At 41.8% G+C, this 23,639-nt stretch overlaps 1 protein-coding gene across 3 annotated transcripts in view; it reads left to right on the forward strand.

Moving 5' to 3' along the window:
• Nucleotides 1–23,639, forward strand: part of GABRA5 (gamma-aminobutyric acid type A receptor subunit alpha5) — a 77,607-nt gene that overhangs the window by 18,821 nt on the left and 35,147 nt on the right. For all 3 annotated transcript variants that reach the window (XM_043492484.1, XM_043492425.1, XM_038407195.2), the window contains exon 6: nt 18,818–18,900. In XM_043492484.1, the coding sequence (XP_043348419.1) occupies nt 18,818–18,900 (83 nt within the window). The remainder of the gene's footprint in view (nt 1–18,817; nt 18,901–23,639) is intronic.

Below are 23,639 nucleotides of genomic sequence, written 5' to 3' on the forward strand. Positions count from 1 at the left end.
CTAGTATCACCAAGCTCATTATCAAAAGCAAGCTCTCTACAGACCAAGACACACCAACTCAAAGCACCACCAGACCCTGCCAGAACGACAGATGCAAACTCTGCAGACATATCTCCACTGCAGCAATGATCAGTACCTCCACAACATACCTTTCAAGATTTATGGGTCATACACATGCGTATCATAACAGATGGTGTACCTCATCTAGTGCATTAAATACACAATAAAAACTATGTGGGCGAAACAAGACAATCACTTCAGTCTTGAATGAACTCACACAGAAAAATGATAAATGACAAAAACACCCTATCAAATGTGGGTGAACACTTTTCACAAAGTCATCACTCTATAGCTGACCTCTCAGTCCTCATCCTCAAAGGACACCTGTAGAACATCTACAAAAGGTGACCTTATGAACTTAAATTCATAACTCTGCTAGACACCAAAAACTATGGACTCAACAGGGACACTGATTTTATGGTTCATTATAACAGTTTGTAACACACCATACTGCCTGCTACTCCTAATTACCTATTTCAAACACCTTATGCATAACAATCTAATCCTCAATTGCCCACTTTCTTTCAAGTGACCACCTACCACATGTGTTACTCCATGGCATATGCTTAACAACCTGTCCCTAGCTGAGACACTCTGATTTCCTTCCCCAGACCTGAAGAAGAGTTTTCTGTAGCTCAAAAGCTTGGATCTTCCACCAACAGAAGTTGGTCCAATAAAAAATATTACCTCACCCACCTTATCTTTATGGCTAGGTCAACACAGCAGCTAGACACCTGCAGCTGACCTCTGCCAGCTGACTCAAGCTCATGGGGCTCAGGCTGCGGAATTGTTTCATTGCTATGTAGACCTGTGGATTCGAGCTGGAGCTCGGGCTCTGGGACCCTCCCACATAACAGAGTCCCAGAGCCCGTGCTCCAGCCTGAGCCAAGATGTCTACACAGCAATGAAAGAAGCTGCACAGCCCAAGCCCCACAAGCCGGAGTCAACTGACATGGGCCAGCCACGGGTTTTTCTTTGCTGTGGCGACACAGCTATAGTCAGTTAAAACAAACTGAGGACAAATCGCACCCCAGTGTAGCTCCACCACCATTACATCAGGGCTAGATTTAGCCTATAAAGTTCAGAACCAAAGTGTAACCTGGAAAACTTCTTACCGGGGTTGGCTCCAGGCACCAGCTTTCCAAGCAGGTGCTTGGGGTGGCATTCAGAATGTGGCGGCAGTCCGTGTCCCATGGCGGCAATTCGCTGGCAGCTCCGTTGCTCTTCCTGTCATGGCGGCTTTTGGGCGGCAGCTCCGCTGCTCTTCCGGGCACGGCGGCAATTGGGCGGGAGCTCTGCCACTGTTGCAGCGGCAATTCAGCAGTGACTGCTTGGGGTAGCAAAATTGGTAGAGCTGCCCTGCTTCTTAGTGGCATAACCACATGAAAGACCTGGAGTCCATTCTAAAGGGATCAGCAAAAAGAAACCTGAAGCCAGATGCACCCTTCTGCTTCTATAGTGGAGGGAACCTGAATCTGTGGATCCAGGCTAAGCAGTGAGTTCTTGCTCTGTGGCTTCTCTTCAGGGTCCTGGGTCTGGGAATCCAGAAAGAAGGGAGGGATGCAAGGCTGAAGTGATGGCTACATCCCCCACCAAAACCTCAGGTGGGAAAGTAAAATAGAGTCAGGGTAGTGGAGGGGAAGGACACAGCTCCTTTCTCACTACTAAAAGCAGAGGGAAGCTCCTCCTCCCTACCCTGGCTTGGCTAAGCATACATCCCTTGCCTCCAGCTGGCTTGGTGAGGACTCCCCTTCCTGTTTTATAGTCTGCTGTAACCACTGCAGAACCTTTTGTGAATACCAGCACAAGATAAAAGTGAGTCAGTGTTAACTAGCATAGCTTTCCTCCTAGAAACTGTGTAAATCCCTCTCCCTACTACTCTTATGGTCTAGGGGTGTCACAGTGGCCAATCAGGGGTCCATCAGCAGTGTGGAGGCACAGGGCCTCAGCACGAGAATAGGCCTTGCTTCTTGTGGCCTCCACCAGATCTTCTTGTTTCTTGGTGGTCTGTAAATTTTTGGGCCAACCCCCTGCTAACTTGGGGGGCTTTTCCCATCCATCTCTGAGGAAGAATTGGGAAGAAATGTATGGGGTTTCCCAGCCTGCATGCAGCAATAATCTATATATGGAGAGAATCGGGACCTGTGTCATGGCTGGAGATATCTGAACTATTTTCATAGCCTTCAACTTGAGCTGTCTGAATGATTACCCAAGAGGAGGAGGAAGAGAGCAGTGTGAGTGGTGCCCCACAATCTCTTTTGAATTTCAAATGTACAGTATTTAATCAGGTTAGCAAGAGACTATGGAAAAGTCTTATTGGCTAGGATTTTCATAAAATAGTTATTTGAAAGATGGAACAAAGTAACTGATAAAGACCTACCTGTTGAGAAAAAGAGACCCACACATATTATGGACTAGCTTGTAAAAAAATCCTAATCAGAACACAACAAGGAATATCATAAATGTGAGTGAAACAGGTAAACACTGAAAGTGTGAGAACTTTAGAATGTGAATCAAAATACGAGGAGAAAAAACTCTACTAGATTATAACCTGAAGTTGTGCCACTGTACAAACAGATATGATGCTTTATTTTAATAGTCTATACACAGTAATAGGATAATATGCAAAATGGTACTCACCCAGTCACTTCCATTTAAATGGAAAGTAGTTTTATGATAATTTTAGTTTCAAACTTCCTGCTTTAGAATATTTGAAGAAATATATTTTCATTATGATGAAAATACATTTTTTGAATTTTGCATTTTATATTGCATTTTATAATGTCTAGGTCAGAAATAAAGGAACTATTTTAAGTCTTTTTGCCAGTGAAGTATTAAAAATATGCTTCTATGTATGCATGTTATCAAAATCACTCTAGAACACAATAAAACCAAAATATACCACATAGATTGATGTCACAGAACAATTACTATAGCAGTGTTCTATGCAGTAAAAACCAGAAAGTTGATTTTCATTTGGTTAGTCTTATTTGGTTTTTTTTGCTAATAAGGTTTATACTGTACAAACCCTGGTCATGTAATTAATGTTGCAAATTCTATTTCTACCCGTAGAGGGGAGTATTGTCTTTATCTGCATTTCTGAAGCATCTATTCTCTGAAATCTATTTTTAATACAAGCAGCAACGGACTTACATATGCTAACAAAGGAATCGCTTCTTCTGTTGGTCTACATAGTGATTTTGTAACTTTGTGAAGGCAGGAAAAAAGTTCACTTTTTTTTACTGGGAGTTTTAAAAAAATCTAGTACATCTCATTACACCAGACATAAAAGCACAAGGCAGTTATGTGAAAATACATTTGTGAAGCTCCCTTGTTACATAAAGCTTTTAAAAAATGAGGATAGCAGATAAGAAATCTTTGTTCCTGCTAAAGAGAATCAAAACAGCTAAGTGAACTGTTTTGTTTGTTTGTTTTGATTTTTTGCAATGGGAATGGAGTATAAAGGAAGAGGAGATTTGGTAAACTTTCAGTGTTAAACCTCTATAGTGAAATTGTGGGAGCATGAGTCTGCATTTTTAGATAAAATGTGTGTAAAAGTAGCGTGTGTGCCAAAACTGTATTTTTAACCACAATATAATTTCTGACTAGCTGTTTTTTTTGGAAATTATAATAATTTCAAAAACTGCATATCTACCCTTGTACAAATATGAAAATATACAAATATCGGTATTTTTCATGGAGGCCACATACCATTCAGTAATGTGGAACATGTATAACTTAAATATCCACTTGATGGCAGCATAACCACATTTTTTGTTACCTTTACAGAATGGATACAGTTATCAATGCTCAAAACATTTTATGTAACATTAAGATCAAATATATTGGTTGCATTTGTATAATGCCCAGGTGCATTTTAGTTTATAATCTACCCTTTCATGAAATATTTTAATCCAAAGAAAGTATTTGTATATTGTTTAGATATTAGCTATTACAATTAATTAATGGGGAGTTATGCGGTTCTTTTCAAAACTCCCTGAGTAAAGGCCAACCTTCTCTTTTGAAAAAAAAAAAAAAAAAAAAAGAGCTCTTTCAGTCAAAAATCTTGGTTATTTGCTCAAATAAATGTGTTAGTCTCTAAGGTGCCACAAGTACTCCTTTTCTTTACATAGTCATCACAGCAGGACCTATGCCAGATATTGTCAATTCACAACTGTGGATTTCAATTATATGGATCTGACTGTGGGAGTAATTAGCAGACCTGTACTTCAGAAAGACTGGGCCAGTGTTCAGTCAATAGCTGGCTAGATTGAATCCCTTTTGTTCAATCAGTTTAGTTTGTTCTCATTTCAATACAAGAGACTATATTTACATATGTGTTTATATTTATAAGAATGCCTGACCAGTGCTTTGAAAGCTTTACAGATATTAAAACAAATAAATAAGCAAACAAAACAAACTGAAAAAATTTCAGTAAGTCTCAAAATAATTTAATCACACGAATTTCCCCTCTCCCTCTCACCCCCATTGCTTCCCTTTCATTCACTCTCAAGATTCAGTCAACTGCTTCCTGACCGCAGGACAAAACTGATTTTCTCAGGGACCCAATCCTGCAGAGGGCTGAAAAACTCCTGAGATGCTAAGCACTCTCAGCTTCCACTGATCCAATTCAAGGTCTGGCAGACCAAAGGGGAACCAGAGTCAAGAGCCCTCTGTCACTAGAGTCCTCCTGTTTAAACTAGGGTGCTATCAGCTCAAGCACCTCAGTTGCTCGCTCTCCTCATGTGACACCATCACAGTCCTGGAAGAAGGTAGTGAACAAGGATCCATTAGTCAAAAATAAACAGCTTGGCTTACATTCGGAAGGAAAATCAGAGCGAAGTGTGGTATATAAAGTTTTTACTACAAGACATATCACCTAATAATCAGGCCATTGCATTCTGTATGAGCTGCAAGTGGTTTTTAGATGTAGCTCAAAATAGAGTACAGTCTATCCTGTAGATAGTAAAAGCGTGGAAGACTGTGTGGAGATTTGCATCATAAAGAAAAGGTCGTTCACAGCAACCTTCTGGCCAAGGAAAGTGATAAAAAAGCATTTCCTGGACATTCAGGAAAGCCAACAATAGCCTCAGGTTGCCAGTCTATGTAGAAAATAGCAAGCATATACCTTCAGGAAGGGCGACAGATTATATGAATCATTCCATCTGGTTGTTTCCCCCATCCTGTAAGTCTTATCTGGATTCAGTGTCTATCAGTTAGCATTCATCCATCAAATCATAGAATTGTAGGGTTGAAGGGACCTCGAGAGGTCTTCTAGTCAAGTCTCCTGCACTCAAGCAGGTCTAAGTATTACCTAGACCAGTGGTTCCCAAACTTGTTGGGAGTGGCCACTCCCAGTGGCCGCGGTTCGCTGCTCCAGGCCAATGGGAGCTGCTGGAAGTGGCGGCCAGTACATCCCTCTGCCCATGCCTCTTCCAGCAGCTCCCATTGGCCTGGAGCAGTGAAATATGGCCACTGGGAGCCCTGATTGGCCGAACCTGCGGAAGCAGCAGGAAAACAAACCGGCCCGGCCCGCCAGGAGCTTCCTCTGCACAAGCGGTGGAACAAGTTTGGGAACCACTGATCTAGACCATCTCTAACAGGTGTTTGTCTAACCTATTCCTAAAAATACCAATGACAGAGATTCCACAACCTCCGTAGGCTATTTATTCCAATGCTTAACCTTTCCTAATGTCAAACCTAAATTGCCCTTGCTTCAATTTAAGCCCATTGCTTCTTGTCCTATCCTCAAAGGTTAAAGAGAACAATTTACCTCCGTCCTTCTTGTAATAACCTTTTATGTACCTGAAAACTGTTATCATGTCCCCCATCAGTCTTCTCTTCTCGAGACTAAACAAACCCAATCTTTTCAATTGTTCCTCATAGGTCATGTTTTTTAGACCTTTAATCATTTTTGTTTCTCTTCTCTGCACTTTCTCCAATTTGTCCACATCTTTCCTGAAATGTGGTGCCCAGAACTGGACATAATACTGTACTTGAGGCCTAATCAGCACAGAGTAGAGCAGAAGAATTACTTTTCATGTCTTGCTTACAACACTCCCACAGGGGTTCTCAAACTGGAGGTCATGACCCCTCAGGGGGTCATGAGGTTATTACATGGGGGGGGGGGGTCGCGAGCTGACAGCCTCCATCCCAGACCCCGCTTCACCTCCAGCATTTGTAATAGTGTTAAATATTTTTAAAAAGTGTTTTTAATTTATAAGGGGGGTTGCACTAAGAGGCTTGCTGTGTGAAAAGCGTTGCGAATACAAAAGTTTGAGAACCACAGTGCTAATACATCCCAGAATGGTTTGCTTTTTTGCAAGTATTACATTGTTGACTCATATTTAGCTTGTGAGCCCTTTCTGCAGTACTCCTTCCTAGGTAGTCATTTCCCATTTTGTACATGTGCAACTGATTATTCCTTCCTAAGTGGAGTACTTTGCATTTGTCCTTATTGAATTTCATCCTATTTACTTCAGACCATTTCTCCAGTTTGTCCAGATCATTTTGAATTTTAATCCTATCTTTCAAAGCACTTGCAACCCCTCCCAGCATGGTATCGTCCGCAAACTTTATAAATGTACTCTCTATGCCAGGGACAGGCAAACTTTTTGGACTGAGGGCCACATTGGGTTTCCAAAATTGTATGGAAGGCTGGTTAGGGGAGGCTGTGTCTACCTGGAGCACTGGTGACAGGTGGTGCTACAGCCACGCCGCCCAGAGCACCGGGTTAGGTTGCGGCTCTGCAACTGCACTACCCAGCCACCCAGAACATTGCGTCGGTGGCGCAGCACGCTGAGGCTGTAGGGGAGGGGGAACAGCAGGGGAGGGGTTGGGGACTAGCCTCCCAGGCCAGGAGCTCAGGGGCTGAGCAGGATGGATGTGGCCTTCAGGCCGTAGCTTGCCCACCTCTGCTCTATGCCATTATCTGAATCATTGATGGAGATATTGAACAGAACTGAACCCAGAACTGATCCCTGCAGAACCCCACTTGATATGCCCTTCCAGCTTGACTGTGAATTACTGATAACTACTTTCTAGATTGTATTTCCCTAGTTTGTTTATGAGAAGGTCATGCGAGACACTATCAAAAGCCTTAGTAAAGTCAAGATATATCACACATTCTGCTTCTCCCCATCCCCAAGGCGTGTTATCCTGTCAAAGAAAGCTATTAGGTTGGTTTGGTGTGATTTGTTCTTGACTATTACTTATCACCTTATTATAGTCTATATGTTTGCAAATTAATTGCTTAATTATTTGCTCCATTATCTTTCTGGGTACAAAAGTTAAGCTGACTGGTCTGTAATTTCCTGGGTTGTCCTTATTTCCCTTGGTCTAAAAATGTGCTTGGTCTAAAAATGAGCATGTACAATTTAATCTACTAATAACTCCAACAATTGGAATTGTTTGTGATATAGAAACAGCCACTCCATAGTGATGAGTAAAGCTAGATTCCCATTCCCCAGATGTTCCCCAAAAGAGACCACTCCCTCTGAAACGTTGCATGCCACATCTAATATAGCTTTTATAGCTTGGCATTATATTTGCTCTTTTCCAGTCTTCTAGAATCTCTCCCGTCTTCCATGACTTTTCAAAGATAATCACTAATGGCTCAGATATCTCCTCAGTCATCTCCTTGAGTATTCTAGGATGTATTTCATCAAGCCCTGGTGACTTGAAGACATCTAACTTCTCTAAGTAATTTTTAATTTGTTCTTTCCCTATATTTGCCTCTGGTTCATTCTCACTGGCATTTATTAAGTTAGATGTCCAATTGCTACTAAATATTTTGGTGACAAATGCAACTATACCCAATCCATTAGACATTGGGCAAGCCAGACTGGACAAGTCAGGTGAGAAGGAGATAAAAAGGAGTGATGTGATGTGGCTAATAAAGACATCACAACCTAATTTCCCATATACAGATTGAAGAGATGGGATGGTAGAACAAAAACCCATGGGAAACAGCCCTCAGGTAGATGAGCAGTTGCCCAGTACTACCTTCTGCAATCTGAAAGAAAGAAATAGAACTATTGTAGGGGATTATATCATCCTGCCAGGGTTCACAGGCAAGGAAACAGCTTCTCGTGGGCAAGGGTACTAGAGGCAACTGACAGATCTAAAAGAATCTGCATGGCTACTTGGTTTTCTCCATTGCTGGGAGGAGACCAATCATGACAAAGGGCTCCCTAGTCATTTCGTTACCTGAAATTATAATCATGTTCCTAACTGGCAGTAACATTATCTGAAGCACATTTATTTTTGTGTTGAAAGATCAGTGAATTATCTGAAAGGTTGTTTTATGGTGGATTATCCAAAACAGTATATGCTACAAAGCTCTCATATTTATCTAGTCCAACAACATATAATGGGAAATCTGCCTTAAACTCTGGGAAATTGGGGGCAGCATCTTATTTTGGAGATGTATTCTGTGAAAGACTTGCACAGATTTTTCCCATACAGCACCGCAATGTCCTTTAAATTCTTCTAATGACAGATTATCAGAATACTTTAAAGCAGTGACATAAATATAGACCAAGAATATAGGATATCTGATCAAGCTATGTTACAGCACTAAGCCATAATGTTTAGAGAATTTTGAAGCATATTACACGTCTGAAATGAGGCACGTTACACACTTGTCTTCTTGCATCCAGCACCATGTCCTTGCAGCCCCGGGGTGGAGGTAGGGGGGGCAGAGGGCTCTGCGTGCTGCCCTCACCTGCAGTACCTACCCCTCTCCGTTCCTGGCCAATGGGAGCTGCGGGGGGCAATGCCTGCAGGCGAGGGCAGCACGTGGAGCCCTCTGTCCCCTCCTCCCCCAGGCGTCGCAGGGACGTGGTGCTGGCCACTTCTGGGAGCGGCGAGGGGCTGGCAATCCCACGGGCCGATCCAAAGCCCTGAGGGGCCGGATACAGCCCACAGGCCGTAGTTTGCCCACCCCTGGCCTTTAGATGCTGGTATGACATATAGACTGTATTGGCATGTTACAGATGAAAGGCGGGTAAGCAACATGCCTTGCACTTCACTGACATGCCCCAAAATGTTGCATTCCAATGTCAAATTGCACAAGCAGTTTCATTCCGTTCGCACATGATACTCTACAAAATTTAGCTGAAAATTGTATCCATTTTGCTTATCCTGGAAATCTCAAATTTCAAAGATGATGCTAAACTAATTCCGATATCTCAGTTAATTCATACCTAAGTGATTACCTTTTAAAATTTCAAGAGTGCTTAGGTGAAGATTTGCTTTCTAGTATGATGGGGGAAACTAGTTTCTGGAACCGAAGGGAGCGATTATCTGTAGGTGAGGAGTTCAAGATCTCAAACTGATGGGGAAGGATGCTTTTTGTACAAGGTATGAAGTCTTTAAAAATAAAGCTACTCTCCATGGGGAAAGCTTTGTTGGTTCACAGGGGAGTCCTTGTTGCCTTACGGCCGTTCTTTTTGGGAAAGAGTAGTCCCCCCAGTATCTTTCCCTCCCTGACAGTTCTTCTGATTTTGACCATGTGTGAGGAGTGCTGGTTTCCATCACCCTTCTGCATGGCTGCCTAATCTTTGTCTTTTGACAGGGGAGTTCAATCGCTAGAATGGGCTCCCTAGTCTTTTCATTACCTGAAATTATAACCATCTTCCTAACTGCCAATAACTTTATCCAAAGGACATTTATGTTTGTGCTGAAAACCAGACTCCCAGTGAATTATCTAAGAAGTTGCTATAGCAGTGTCTCTTGCTAGCACCCAATATAATAATTAGAGACGGAAAAGTCCACATGAATTGTCTAATTCATAGCCTTTTCCTGTGACCAGCTCTTTCCTTCAGTCTGTTTTCTAGTAACTTGTCTGCTCTACTCTAGCAAGGTTTCAAGTGATGGGTCTCAAAACATTTTCCTTGGAGATCTCACTTTAAGGATTTTTTTTCTTAATATTCAGCCCAACTTTCCTTTTCTTAATTTCATCCCATTACTTAAAAATTATACTCCCAACAACCAAGCAAAATAATTCACATCTCTCTTAGATGTTTATACTTCAAAAATGTCTAGTATCCCTGCTTATTCTGTGCTTCTTAAATAATAGTACTAAGGTTTGTTAGACAGAGATACAACTATGAGTTCTATTGCATTGCACTCATTAAACTCTCACATAGTCACGAGGCTCAATGTAAAACCGAGGGGGAATTTCCTGGGGGTGCTCTCTTCCTTGGTTATTCAGGTCAGGAATCTGGAGTGAATGCCCCTGGGAATATAAGAACATATGTATGGCCATACTGAGTGAGACCAGTGGTCTACCAACTCCAGTATCCTGTCTTCCAACAGTGGCCGATGTCAGATGCTTCAGAGAGAATGAACAGAACGTGGCAATTAAGGAGCAATCCATCCCCTGTTGTCCAGTCCCAGCTTCGGGTAGTCAGAGATTTAGGAACACCCAGAGCATAGGCTTTTCATCTTTGACCATCTTAAGTAATAGCCATTGATGGACCTATCCTCCATGAACTTATCTAATTCTTTTTTTGAAGCCAGTTATACTTTTGGCCTTCACAAAATCCACTGACAATGAGTTCCACAGGTGAAATGTGCATTGTGTGAAGAAGTAGTTCCTTATGTTTGTTTTAAACCTGTTGCCTATTAATTTTATCAGGTGACCCTTGGTTCTTGTGCTATGTGAAGGGGTAAATAGACTCCCTATTCACTTTCTTCATGCCATTCATGACTTTACAGGCCTCTATTGTCTTTTTAATCTCTCTTTATATGGAAGCAGTTCCAAACCCATAATAATTTTTGTTGCCCTTCTCTGTACCTTTTCCAATTCTAATATATATTTTTTGAGATCGGGTGACCAGAACAGTACAGATATTCTAGGTGTGGGCTTATCATGGATTTATATAGTGACATTATGATATTTTTCTGTCTTATTACCCATCCCTTTCCTAATGGTTCCTAACATACCATTAGCCTTTTTGACTGCCACTGCACATGGAGCAGATGTTTTCAGAGAAATACCTACCATGACTCCGAGATCTCTTCTTGTGTGGTAACTGATAATTTAGACCCCATCATTTTGTATGTAGAGTTGGGATTATTTTTTCCAATGTGTATTCCAATTTGCACTTATTAACAATGAATTTCATGTGCCATTTTCTTGTTAAGTCAACCACTTTAGTGGGACCCCTTTGTAACTCTTTGCATTCTGCTTTGGACTTAACTTGAGTAATTTTGTATCATCTGCAAATTTTGCCATCTCACTGTTCACCCTGTTTTCCAGATCATGTATTAATGTGTTGAACTGTACAGGCCCCAGTACAGATCCTTGGGGAATCCTGTTATTTATCCCTCCATTGTGAAAACTCACCATTTATTCCTACCCTTTGTTTCCTATATTTTAATCAGTTATTTGTCCATGAGAGGACTTCCCTCTTATTCCATGACTGCTTAGTTTGTTTGAGCATGGTTTAGGAATAAATGGTTTAGGAAGTCTAAAGGGAGTATGCATCCATAACTTCAGCATAAACTGGGTTAAGGATTTGGCTCAGTTATGATAAAAATCTCCTTTAATCTATACTACAGGTCTGAATTGCCTCCCCCACTCCTTTACCCCACCTCCACGGGGGGGGGGGGGGACACAACAAGGCTCAGGACAGAGGGGAGCTTGCTGGCAGCAGCTGCTGTCGCAAATTCCTGATCTACTTAAAAAGGCAGTGTACTTAGAGTGGGGTCAGCATACTTAAAGGAGCAATGCGCATCTCTCTCTCTCTCTCTCGCACAAACACAGTGTGTGTCTCTGTCTCTCTCTGCCATGCTATCTCCTCCCCATCCATTCCTGCTGCCTTGTAGAATATGAGGCTACATTAACAACGTGTTAACCCTTGAGGACTCAGCCGAATGCTAGTTCATCATTTAGCAGTAAGGCATTCCCTGGGAAATATCCCACCCTCTTCCACCCTCCGACTTCACCACCTCACCCAAGCTTCACAATCATCATTGTTGTGTACAGTATTAAATTGTTTGTTTAAAACGTACACTCTGTGTGTGTGTGTGTGTGTGTGTGTGTGTGTAGTCTTTTGTTTATTATTGTACCCCTAGAGGGATTTTCCTCCCTGTGGTTGTGAGGAAACAATTTTCCCAGCTGTCCCTTAAAAACAAAATGAAACCCAGTCCACATGCTACAGAGTCCAAACTCACAACTTTCCCAGGGTTTGGCTTCACTGGTTGGGGGGAGACAAGGAAATCAGTTCTAAGGTTAATTTAAAAAGTTTAGTTCAAACCTTTTTCCCGACTTTCCTCCTAAAGTTCATTTCGCAGACTGTTCTACTGATACCTAAAACCTGTCCCCTCAGAGAGCCTCACCCATGACTTTTTAACCTATGTGGTGTAATGAGTGAGCCAGCAAAGTCCATTTGACCTTTTCCAAGCAGGATCAATAGCTGCAAAAATGAGGTGAGATGAGTTTCAAGCAAACACCACCAGCCTAGTTTAACAAAGAATAGCAACTGGCTTTACAGAGTGGGGAGGCAGTTTTGAAACCTTGTGCCTGACACTCTCCAGTTTGGAGGCTGCTGGCTGGTATAAGAGGTTCCTGCCACCATCTACACCACCTTGGTGCAGGTGGCTGCCTTCCCATACTTGCATCTCTCATGGCTGGCAGCGGCAGGTGCCATTCTGGAAGGTGTTTTTGGAAGGGCAAGGCAGCAGGCACATACTTTCCAAGGAACCTTCAATTGCTTTTCCAACTCCTTAGCAGCAGCATTAGCTCACTGCAGAGAGGGTAGCTATTTGACAGCGTTCCTCAACTTCTGGTTGTGTTCTTTCCTCAGGAGCATACCCTGTAGCTCCTCCTCTCCCTGCTCAGTCAACCAGAGATAGGAAGTTGGGAATCTCTTGTACCCTGACTGATCCCTATGGCAGTGATGGCTCTCTCAGGACTTCCTGGGTCCCAAGCACCTCTGGGACTGCTAGGGTGGGATTCATCCCTTCTGGAGCCCACGCTGATTGTAGAATGTGAATCTATAGATCCCAAAGATCTGCCCTTAATCGCTCACTGCATCTGTGACTTGAAAATAGTTTGCTCTCAGTCCAGTGAAAACTGTACTGCTACACAAAAGATTCTGGCAAATTTTAACAAAGGACTAATGCTTAATTCTCAATGCTCGAAATGTGGATTTTTCTCTCAAGACTTTTCCTGACTTTGTGAAGTTTTGCAGTTTGAATTGCCATGTATGTATTTGTGTTGCTGTAGATTATGTTTTGCTGGAATTTAACATCAATAGCAACATTATTAAAATTTTAATGAAGTACATAATACAGTTTGGCAAAACTGTCAGATACTATTTATAGATTTCTTAATAATAAATGGTTAATAAATATTACTCCCCCCATAAACTAAGATGGGTTACACCTTCTCTTTAGTTACTTAACATTTGTGCAGCACTTTGAACAGGTAAAACACTATAAAACCACTAAGGATTACAGGCGGTAACACAACAGCAGCTATTGCTGAAGTTTCTTACACACACTGGGTGAAATCTTTCTTCCATTGATGTCATCCTTCCATTCTAAAGGGTTTGGGGTTTTTTCAGTTGCTTTCAATGTTGTCAAACTTTCACTTGTTGGACAGAAATATTCCATGTCCTGTCAATGACCAAGAGTTATTTTTATTTATTGAAAGTTTGACTAAAAATAATTCAGTGGGCTTTTGAGTACAAAGGCAGTGAAACAAAACAACCCCCCCTCCAACTCCACAGGCTTGCTCTCATAATATTTTTAGAACTTTATTTTTAATCATTCCTGTGCCTCAGCACAACCAGGGGGACGTTTGAGAGGGGGATAGTCCCTAGGTCAGACGTGTTTTGTTGGACCCATTAAAATCCAATTGAATGGACTTTGTTCTAAAGGTTGAACAAAACCCTGTTCCATTCATGCTCACAAAAGGCCTATTTTTCCTCTCCCTTACACCACTGTAAACCAGGAGTCACTCCGTTGTAGTGAACTGTGTAAAACTGGTGTGCGTAAAAGGATATTCAAGCCCTAACTTTTTAGGCTACTAGCACTGTGCATGCATGCAATGTGTATGTGAGCTGAGTGGAATTTTTGCTTACTGTAGGTGTGTGTCTGGAAGGAGACAGGACTTCAGATGCGTCCTGCTTTTTCCAGGTGATGTCTGAAGGTGAAGACAATGTATAAATTTGTCTGCCACACCTGGGTGTGGAACATTGGTGCATTCTGCACATTCCTGTCATCTTCTGTCTCTGCCCTATTTGCAACGCGTTTCCAGAAGAGTGAGTGTGAGTGTGAGTGTGTATCCCCATCAACTTCTCTACAGAATTGACAAAGATGGCTGCCATTCTGCTTTCTGTAGAAATGCATTGTTTTGAGTTACAAGTGCATTTTGTGAGCCCATCTTTTTTGGACCCTCATACTTCAGTGAAGAGTTAATATTTGAGGGCACCAGAACAATGCAAAACAATGTGGTGAAAATATGTGATATTTCAAAGCCATTGCTCATCCATATTGCCCAGCCCTATTATGCACCAATGCACATATGTTGTAATGAATGGTATAAAGTACCCAGTAAAGGATAAGGATTTTGTAACAGGTTATTATGACATCATCCAGTAAGAATTTTAAAATTTAAAATATACCAGCTATGCAATGTTATGAATAACACACCTGAGAATAAATTATTGGGATATTTCAGTTTATTGTTTAGGCACAGAACTTTTATACAAATGCACAGGAGAAGGTGCACAGCACCTAACACTGCATGTGAGGGTCAGAGATGGTTACAGACCCTGTGTACAGGAGCTTCTTCCTTCCTTGAACCCTTAGAGGTCCACATAGCCCCCAAGAGAGGAGATGAGACAATGGTGCCTTCCACCACTCAAACATTAGGGATAGCAGACTGCACCATGCACTACCCTAAAAGACAGAGCAGTTTGTGCACTGCCTGCTAGGATAAGGAAGCTTGGTGAGGGATTATGACCTCCTGAGGTCCTTCCAACCCTGATATTCTATGATTATGCCTGGCCCTGGGGCAGTGCAGCTCCACATAGCCCCAATGTAAACCAGTGCCCTAGTGACACAATCATACCCTTCGAAATTAAATTACATATAAATGTCAACTTTTCATTTAAAGAGACTTCGAAGATTTTAATTCCAGTCAACTTCATTGAGTGACTGGTGTTTTCCTCTGAAACTGAAGGAAAGTACTCATCAAGCAGCACTGATCTGACACAGAAACCATTAGCAGGAGGAACTTGAGAAGATCTATGCATCGGGCATTCAGGGCTCTACCCTGCAAGCTGCTGAGCGCTGTGGCCCTAATAGTGCTTTGCGGGCTCAGGGAGAGCGAGCTCAGCACCTTATAAGATCCAGGCCTCAAGCGGTTATTTTAAGGCCAGCACAAGAAGTCAGTTTCTAATATGAAATTCTCTTGCAGTTTCACTAAGTGGTGCCCAATACCATACATGGATCAGAATCCAATATGTCTTTCCTTAAAAATATAGACATGTAGGGGTCTTGTCTCTTTTTTTAATTGTATGTAAATGTTACTTTAGAGGAGAGGTAGCATGTGCCACTGGATATGGCATTGTGCTTGAAGTGCAGGGAGCTGAGGTCCAGTCCCAGCTCTGCCCCTGATCCCTGTTGTTTGATAATCGATGAGTCATTGGCACCCTGTGCCTCAGTTTCCCTATCTGTAGACTTGGCAGAATTTGATTTTTTTAAATAAGTTTGATGGAGATCAGTTTATTTTGAAGCATTTATTTTCCAATTTTTAATTGATTTAAAATTTCACAGTTGTGAGAAATTATGGGTGGGGTGTCACAAAACGTGTGGGAAGGTGGAAGGAAGAAAATAATGATGGTAGCTGTTGCGATTCAAAAAGTTAAAGTTTGATAACTGTTAAAAACAGAAATTGTCAACATCATATCAAAATGTACAAAGTAAATATCCTTAAATCAACCTCTAATAAGTTCTCAAGCAATATTTTTCTTACTATCTGTAAATTTCAATGGGAATATTTGTCAGTTTGTGTGTGTACAAGGAATTAACATCTACTGATAAAAATCTAATCCTTCCAAGCCTACCTAGTTCTAAAATGGAAATAATGATACCTATCATCCTTTGAGCTCTATAGATGAAAAGTGTTCTAAATAAAAAGACAGATGGGGAACTGAAATAAGTAGATCAGGTACATTACAACATTTCGAGTAAGGTGCTGTCCTGTGAACACAAAGAAATTTCATTTGTGGAAGTATTTACTTGACATAGAGAATAAAACATGTGGAAGCATGGCCACTTTGATTGTTATCCCTCCCTGTTATTTTGAATGACTTTTAAAAAGGAAGTGAGAGAGAGACGTACTGGACTGGAGCCTGGATACAGCTATTGCCAAGACTGATGTCCTAGCAGCCAACCTCGGCATACATTAATTTCTCCTTTAGAATAGCTATTTCTAGCTAATGGCTAGATCCGCTCCTTGGTGCGGCAGATTGAAGTGGTAACCCAGGAGGATTTGCCCTTGGAGAAAGGCGGGCAGTGTTTGCATCTCTCTCCCTCTCTGAGGTAGCCACTGGGCTCGGGAGAGATCTAGTTCTAGGCTGCGTGGAAGGAGAGGCAAGACAAAGGTTAAGTGAGTCAGCAAGTCTGGACTGTGCCAGACAGCTCTGGGTCCCTTTTACGTTGGGAGTATGGCAGGCAACTTTCCCACTACAGCTCCTTCCGCCTCGTAGACTTTAGGTCACTGGGACAAACACGTTTGGTTAAACGTAGGGAATTTGCCAAAACACAGGACTGACTACAGTTCACTCTCTGTAGATATTACAGTTATAATTACAGACCCAGACAGAGAGGTTTATTAGAAACAGAGTGAATATATGGCTCTGACCAATTATCAGGAGAACACATTTTATTGCCTATTGGAATGTGATATGTTCTGTTGCTGTGGGTGCATGATTCTCCTTCGAGATAATAATGGTTCTATGTGCGATGGTTATAGAATTACAATTGCAGAACAGGTGGGGAGGAAATGCTTTTGTTGAAACTCACTCAGTACAACATCTAGCTTGACCCAGAGCCTGCAGAGCTTTTAGGGCTTCTGGAGTCTGGCATAGAAGCTATCTGGGATCTAATTGTGAAGAGATGAAAGAGAAAGAGGAAGGAGAGTTACCAAGAGAAAAAAATCAATTTGTTGGAGGTTTGAGTCCAAAACTTGTGAGTATGGGAAAGCTGGGGTCCTTCTTATACAGGCCCCACTTCCACAAAGTACATACATGCTTAATGTTCAAAATGTGCTTAAACATTTTGCTGGATTGGGTTGATAGTTGTAGACATACTTTTGAAGCCATGTTTACCTTCCCCTCTATTTTATTTTCTGGGTTTTGAGGGATTTTTTAAACTTCCTTGTCTCAGGACAGGTGACTCGAACCTCACCTATTGCTCTTACTACATCTTAGAAATGGCATTTCCTGTCTGTGATTGGGAAATGGTGTATCATTTCTATCAAGCTGGATATTCTCTCTTGCTTTACTGCTGTTGTTACCTTTCCATTTATATTCTGTGTAGGGCCCTACCAAATTTATGGTCAATTTTGGTCAATTTCATGGTCATAGGATTTTAAAAATCATAAATTTCATGATTTCCGCTATTTAAATCTGAAATTTCACAGTGTTGTAATTGTAGGGGTCCTGAGCCAAAAAGGAGTTGTGGGGGGTTCACAAGGTCATTGTAGGGGGGGTTGTGGTACTGCTACCCTTGCTTCTGTGGTGATTCTGGTGGTGGCGCTGCCTTCAGAGCAGCTGGAGAGTGGTGACTGCTGACCGGGAGCCCACTTCTGAAGGCAGCGCCACTGCCAGCAGCAGTGCAGAAGTAAGGATGGCATGGTAGGGTATTGCCACTCTGACTTCTGTGCTGCTGCTGGCAGGGTGCTGCCATCAGAGCTGGGTGCCCTGCTAACAGCTGGTGCTCTCCAGCTGCCCTGATCTGAAGGCAGCACAGGAGTAAGGGTGGCAATGCCACAACTTCCCTAAAATAACCTTGTGAGCCATTGCAACTTCCATTTGGGTCAGGATCCCCAATATGAGAAACTCTAGTCTCCCCCGTGAAATCTGTATAGTATAGGGTAAAAGCACACAAAAGACCAGATTTCACGGAGGGAGACCAGATTTCATGGTCTGTGACATGTTTTTCATGACCATGAATTTGGTAGGGCCCTAATTATGAGTCCCCTCTGTTTTCCATCTTCTTTTCTTCCCCTTGCACACCTGTTCCTCTTCTCCCACACATTGCCATTCTCCTCATCCTACACTGTCTCAGTCCTCTCAGTACCAATGCAATGGATGGGTCAGAGAGTGTTAAACTTCTTTTACCCTAACCCCCTTGACCTCTCCACCTGCAAAAAGCTGTTGCAGGAACTACATCTCTAGAACTTCTAGGCAGTGGTACATGGGCTGATAATGTGATTGTTTCCCCAAAAACTACTGTCAGACAATCACATATATGGACCACCCTGGTAATGCACTAGTGTATTGTATTGAAGGGGGCTGGCTGAACAAAAGGCCATGTGTATGACTGACAGGGGATGTTGTGAAGGCTAAAACTATAACAGGGTTAAAAAAAGAACTAGATAAATTCATGGAAGATTGGCCCATCAATGGAAGTCCCCATGTAGAGTATGTTATGTCAGCACTCAGATACCACAGTGAAGGGCCTGCATAGTGCTGAGTAAAATGAAGATTTTGTTTCTTTTTTCTTCTCACAGATTGACCATTTCTGCTGAATGCCCCATGCAGCTCGAAGACTTCCCCATGGACGCACATGCTTGCCCGCTAAAATTTGGAAGCTGTAAGTTCTCGTCACAATTAAGAACTATGAATATAGTTTTGATTTGGCTTGTCATTTTCAGCCAGGACAGTTTGTGTGCATCTTTCACTAAATGTGACTGATCTGATCCTACCTATCTGCCCCCCAAGCTCTAAATCTCCAATAGATGGCAAACTCTGTGTAGCACTGCTACTTTCCAGAACATGTATCCCTCTTGGTAATCTGTGTGTCACAAGGATGACAGGTAGTGGGGATATTTTAACAGTACTTATTCAATACTAGATGCAACCAAGTAACTTTTTTAGTAATTGAGGTTTTTACATGTATGGAAGAGTGGAACTTTCCCTAGTGTCAACTGTGCTCTTACAGGGTTTACATATGTACTATTTTGTCATGTTCTACTGACTACAAATATATAGTACAGATATCTAGAGGTTAGCAAAACAGGAAAATCTGCCCATCTTGTCTTTGATAAATCTAGTCCTATATCTTGTTGCATTAAACTGCATACATACACAGACACACATTGTATATACACACACGCTACTGTTTGTATATATACACACACACACGCATTATCCTCTAAATTGTATGTTGAAGTGCTGATTTTTCTTGATACCCTGAATCTGTAATCCACCATAATGCTGTCCTGCCAGCAGCTTACTTTAAAAATAACCTTAGGGGATTGTATGGCTATATTTAAAAACAAAGCCCTTAATTAAAGTACAGACTAGGCTACTAGAGTAGACATCTTTTATTTCAGGAATCGAAACGTAGATTCCAGGTGCAATGAAAATCTCCCAAGGCTTTTGAAGTTACCAGTCAAGATTTTTAACAAATCCCTGGAACAAGTTAATGCCCCCACACAAAATTTTCCTCCTTTATTTTTTTTTTAAAACATCCTATCAATATAGATTCTCTAATCCTACCAAGATTAATCTTTGCTTTTATCTGCTGTATGTGTGCTGGTTTAATATTGGTTATGCATTGTCCTCTTGTGATCATGTTGATAACAGTAAAAGCACTATATACAGTAATGATTACCAAACTCAGTCACTTGATTTCCCTTCCCTTGAAGTGCAAAAAAGACTCAGTTTCATCTGTGTAGACCCAAATGTTTCTTACAGGGTCACTATAGGTTCAAATACATCAGTTGAGTGCAATGATGTTAACCTATGACAATATAATTTGAAGTTCTGTCACTCACTTGAATTACAAGATTCTAACTTAAAAGTTTAAGAACAGATTATAGATTTCACTCCAAACTCATAAAATGTGATACGTGCATTCACATGAAAATATGATTTGTGTGAGAGAAGCTGATTACATGCTGCAATATAAATTTAGAAAAAATTCCACCCTCTATATTATCCCCAATATCATGGTATCTGAGCACCCCATAATCTTTCATGTATTTATCCTCACAATGTCCCTGTGAGGTAGGGAAGTGTTATTATCCCCATTGTACAGATGGGGAACTGAGGCATAGAATGTTAAAGTGACTTACCCAAGATAACGGAGGAAGTTTGTGATGAAGCAGGGAATTGAACCTACACTTTTCAACTCTTAAACTAGTACCCTAAACACTGGACCATTCTTCCTCTTCCAGTGAAGGTTTCAGATGTTTGCTAATGTTCTTTGATATAGTGATAGCTATGGCTTTTAAAGTGAAACCTGGTTAGCTATTAGTTCATAATGTAGAAGTATGCCATTGGGTAGATTTAAGGGCCTTACTGAATTTAAAGTAAAGAATCCCTATGTGCACGTTGCAGAGTGAGAGAAGTACCTTTATTTAGTTTAGCAGAGGCTCCAATTCAGCAAAGCATTTAAGCATATACTTAAAGATAAGCATGTGCTTAAATGCTTTGCCAAAGCAGGTCCAATATGATTCAGTTTATTTCCCCTCTCCCCGGCCGCGACAGAGGTTCAAAAATGTCAAGAAACCCATAAGAAGGAAGGACAAAAAGTTATGCCAGTGATTTGAGTAAAGCCCACAAAACATTTAGAAATAAGTTTTAAAAAATGCACTTGGAGGTTGCACTTATCTAAATGTGAAGTTATATGTCGGATCTGCCAAGCAGTGCAGAGAGGAGAGGGCTTTTGGCACATAAATAATTTTAAGCTTGCAAAGAAAAATAAAGGTGGCATTATATATTACTTTTGTGCCAAAGCCCCTCTAATTCTTACCACTTGACACATTTAGTACATAACCCTTTAATTTGTTCTCTGCAAGTAATCTTCAACATGTCCCACTGTGTCTAGGCATTGAACCATTTGGTGTATGCCACAGCTCACTGTTTGGACACCCCTGCAATTCCTAGATATATAGGGGCAAATTATGGGAAGTCTTTTAGCATTCTGAATATCTTTATTGTAGATGAAACACCACCCAGGAGCTTGTGAAAGCTGTATTGTAAATTAATATGCAAGTGCTTGGAGAAGGTGCAGCCAACAGATCAGGCTTTACTGGGTTAGTCTAGTGTTTTCAAGAAACAAAATATTGTTACCAGTGACAATAAGACAGGCTTGTATTAAGTTACCCTCTTCAAGAATGCTTTACCCTTCCACAGGGTCCACAATGATTTCTTCTTGAGCCTGCTATAAGCAATATACACCCAGTCTGCTTTCTTCTCCATCTTTCCCCTAAAGACATTTTTAATGGCCCTCTAGGAGAAGAACCGTTGGAAATATAATGGAAGTAAATTTTAAACACCTGAACAGCAAAGTAGGTTGAGGAGCTGGGGAAAGGAAGAATGCTTACTAGTCAGTGGGCAGACAGAGTAGCAGGAAAGCAAAATGAAAGAGTGAGCATGTGGACAGATGAGCAGGAGAGTCGATTGTGAGAAGCAATCCATAGGTAATCAGGGTGAGCAGGAGGTTATTGCTTTTCCGGTTGCATGTATGTACATTGTACTGTTGAAATTCTGCAAGGAAAAGTATGAAATGTGGCATGACATTTCCTTCAATATTTAAAAACCCTCTGTTACTGACAAAAGAGAAATCTTGCTGTTTTATTTTCCATGTGGCTGGTTTATAGTTAGGTTTGAATCACAGAATGATAGAACCATAGGGTTAGAAGGGACCACAAGGTCCATCTAGTCTAAACCCCTGACATGCAGGATTTGTTTAGCTAAGACAGATGGCTAAAGTTAGATTCTACAAGACCCTAGGATCAGAAGCTAAAAAGAGGAAGGATAGTGCAGTAGTTAGTCTGTCACCTCGGGTCAAGACCCTGCTCTGCTACAGACTTCCTGTGGGACCGTGGGCAAGTCACTTAGCCTTTCTCTGCCTGAGTCCCCATCTGCAGAACAGGGATGAATGTACTTTGCTACCTGAGAGGTGTGTTGTGAGGACAACTATAGATGGTTAGGCTCTCAGAGGCTACAGTTATGGAGCTATATAAGTACCCTAAGTAGATGGAAGTTCGCTCTGTAGCAACAAGATATTTTGCAAGAGTAATTCAAAGTAAGGGATGGCTCTAGAGTATGGGGGAAAAGGTGTATAATGTTACATCATGAACACCGCAAGTGTTAGGAACCTAGTATCTTTGTGGATAAGTCCCATTTTTAGGCACTTCTGCAACCCAAAAAATTCCTGCTCAGCTGCCACCAATCCCTGTGTCTGTATCCGCAAAAAGAATAGGAGGACTTGTGGCACCTGAGAGACTAACAAATGTATTTGAGCATAAACTTTTGTGAGCTACAGCTCACTTCATCGGATGTATAGAATGCATAGAATTCTATGCATCCGATGAAGTGAGCTGTAGCTCACGAAAGCTTATGCTCAAATACATTTGTTAGTCTCTAAGGTGCCACAAGTCCTCCTGTTCTTTTTACCAATCCCTGTAGGCACCTAAACTCATTCGGCATCTAAGTTTTTGCCTCTGGGCATGTATACTGCAGCCTCACTGTAGGTGCCCAGATTGTGTGTGTGTGTGTATACTTGTAGGGCCTGACTCAGTAGGCATTTTCAGTCTGGCTACTGGACCAAACTCCTCAGGTGAGTTCACACAAAATGGCCTGGGAAGGAGACCCTCCTTGTAGCTTTAGCCCAGTGGTTAGAGCATTCACCTGGGCTGTGGGAAACTCCCACTTCAATTCCCCACCTGCCTGAGGGGGAGAAGAGATTTCAACAGGGATCAGCCACCTCTCAGATGAGTGCCCTAACCAGTGGCTGCAGAGTCACTCCCATTACCCCACTTTATATTTAATACCAAAGTTGTTCCACTTTAATTATTTGGGCCAGTGAAAGAGTTAGAATGATTCTATAGCCTAGTGGTTAGGATACTCACCTAGGAGGGGCTGATCATTGTTCCCCTCTCAGGCAGAGAAGGGATTTGAACCAAGGATCTCCCACATCTTGAGCAAGTACCCTCTCCACTAGGTTATAAGGAAGGCCCTGCTTCTCTTCCTCCCAGGTTTTATTTCAGCCCCCCCACAACTTAGACCACAGAACCACTATCTTCCCCTAGTTTGCAAATGGCATGCAGAGATAGCCACCTAACCCCAAGCTGCAGGGATGTGCCTATCTCTTTGAGAGGGGCCGGGCTTAGCATATTCCCCATCTCATTGGCCTCTCTCATTGCTTGCTTAGTTTGCTATCCAACTAGCATGCTGGCTTTTGTAGATCACCTTCTAAGGCACCTATCTATCCCCATTCGTTGTACAGGGAGTCAGAGTACCTAAATCAGGCTCTCTGGACCAGGACATTGTTCCTGTAATTTTCTAGGTGCTTTTAAATTGGGTGCTGCAATGCTCAGC

Source organism: Dermochelys coriacea, chromosome 1, assembly GCF_009764565.3.
Source record: "Dermochelys coriacea isolate rDerCor1 chromosome 1, rDerCor1.pri.v4, whole genome shotgun sequence".
NCBI classification, from domain to species: Eukaryota; Metazoa; Chordata; order Testudines; family Dermochelyidae; genus Dermochelys; species Dermochelys coriacea.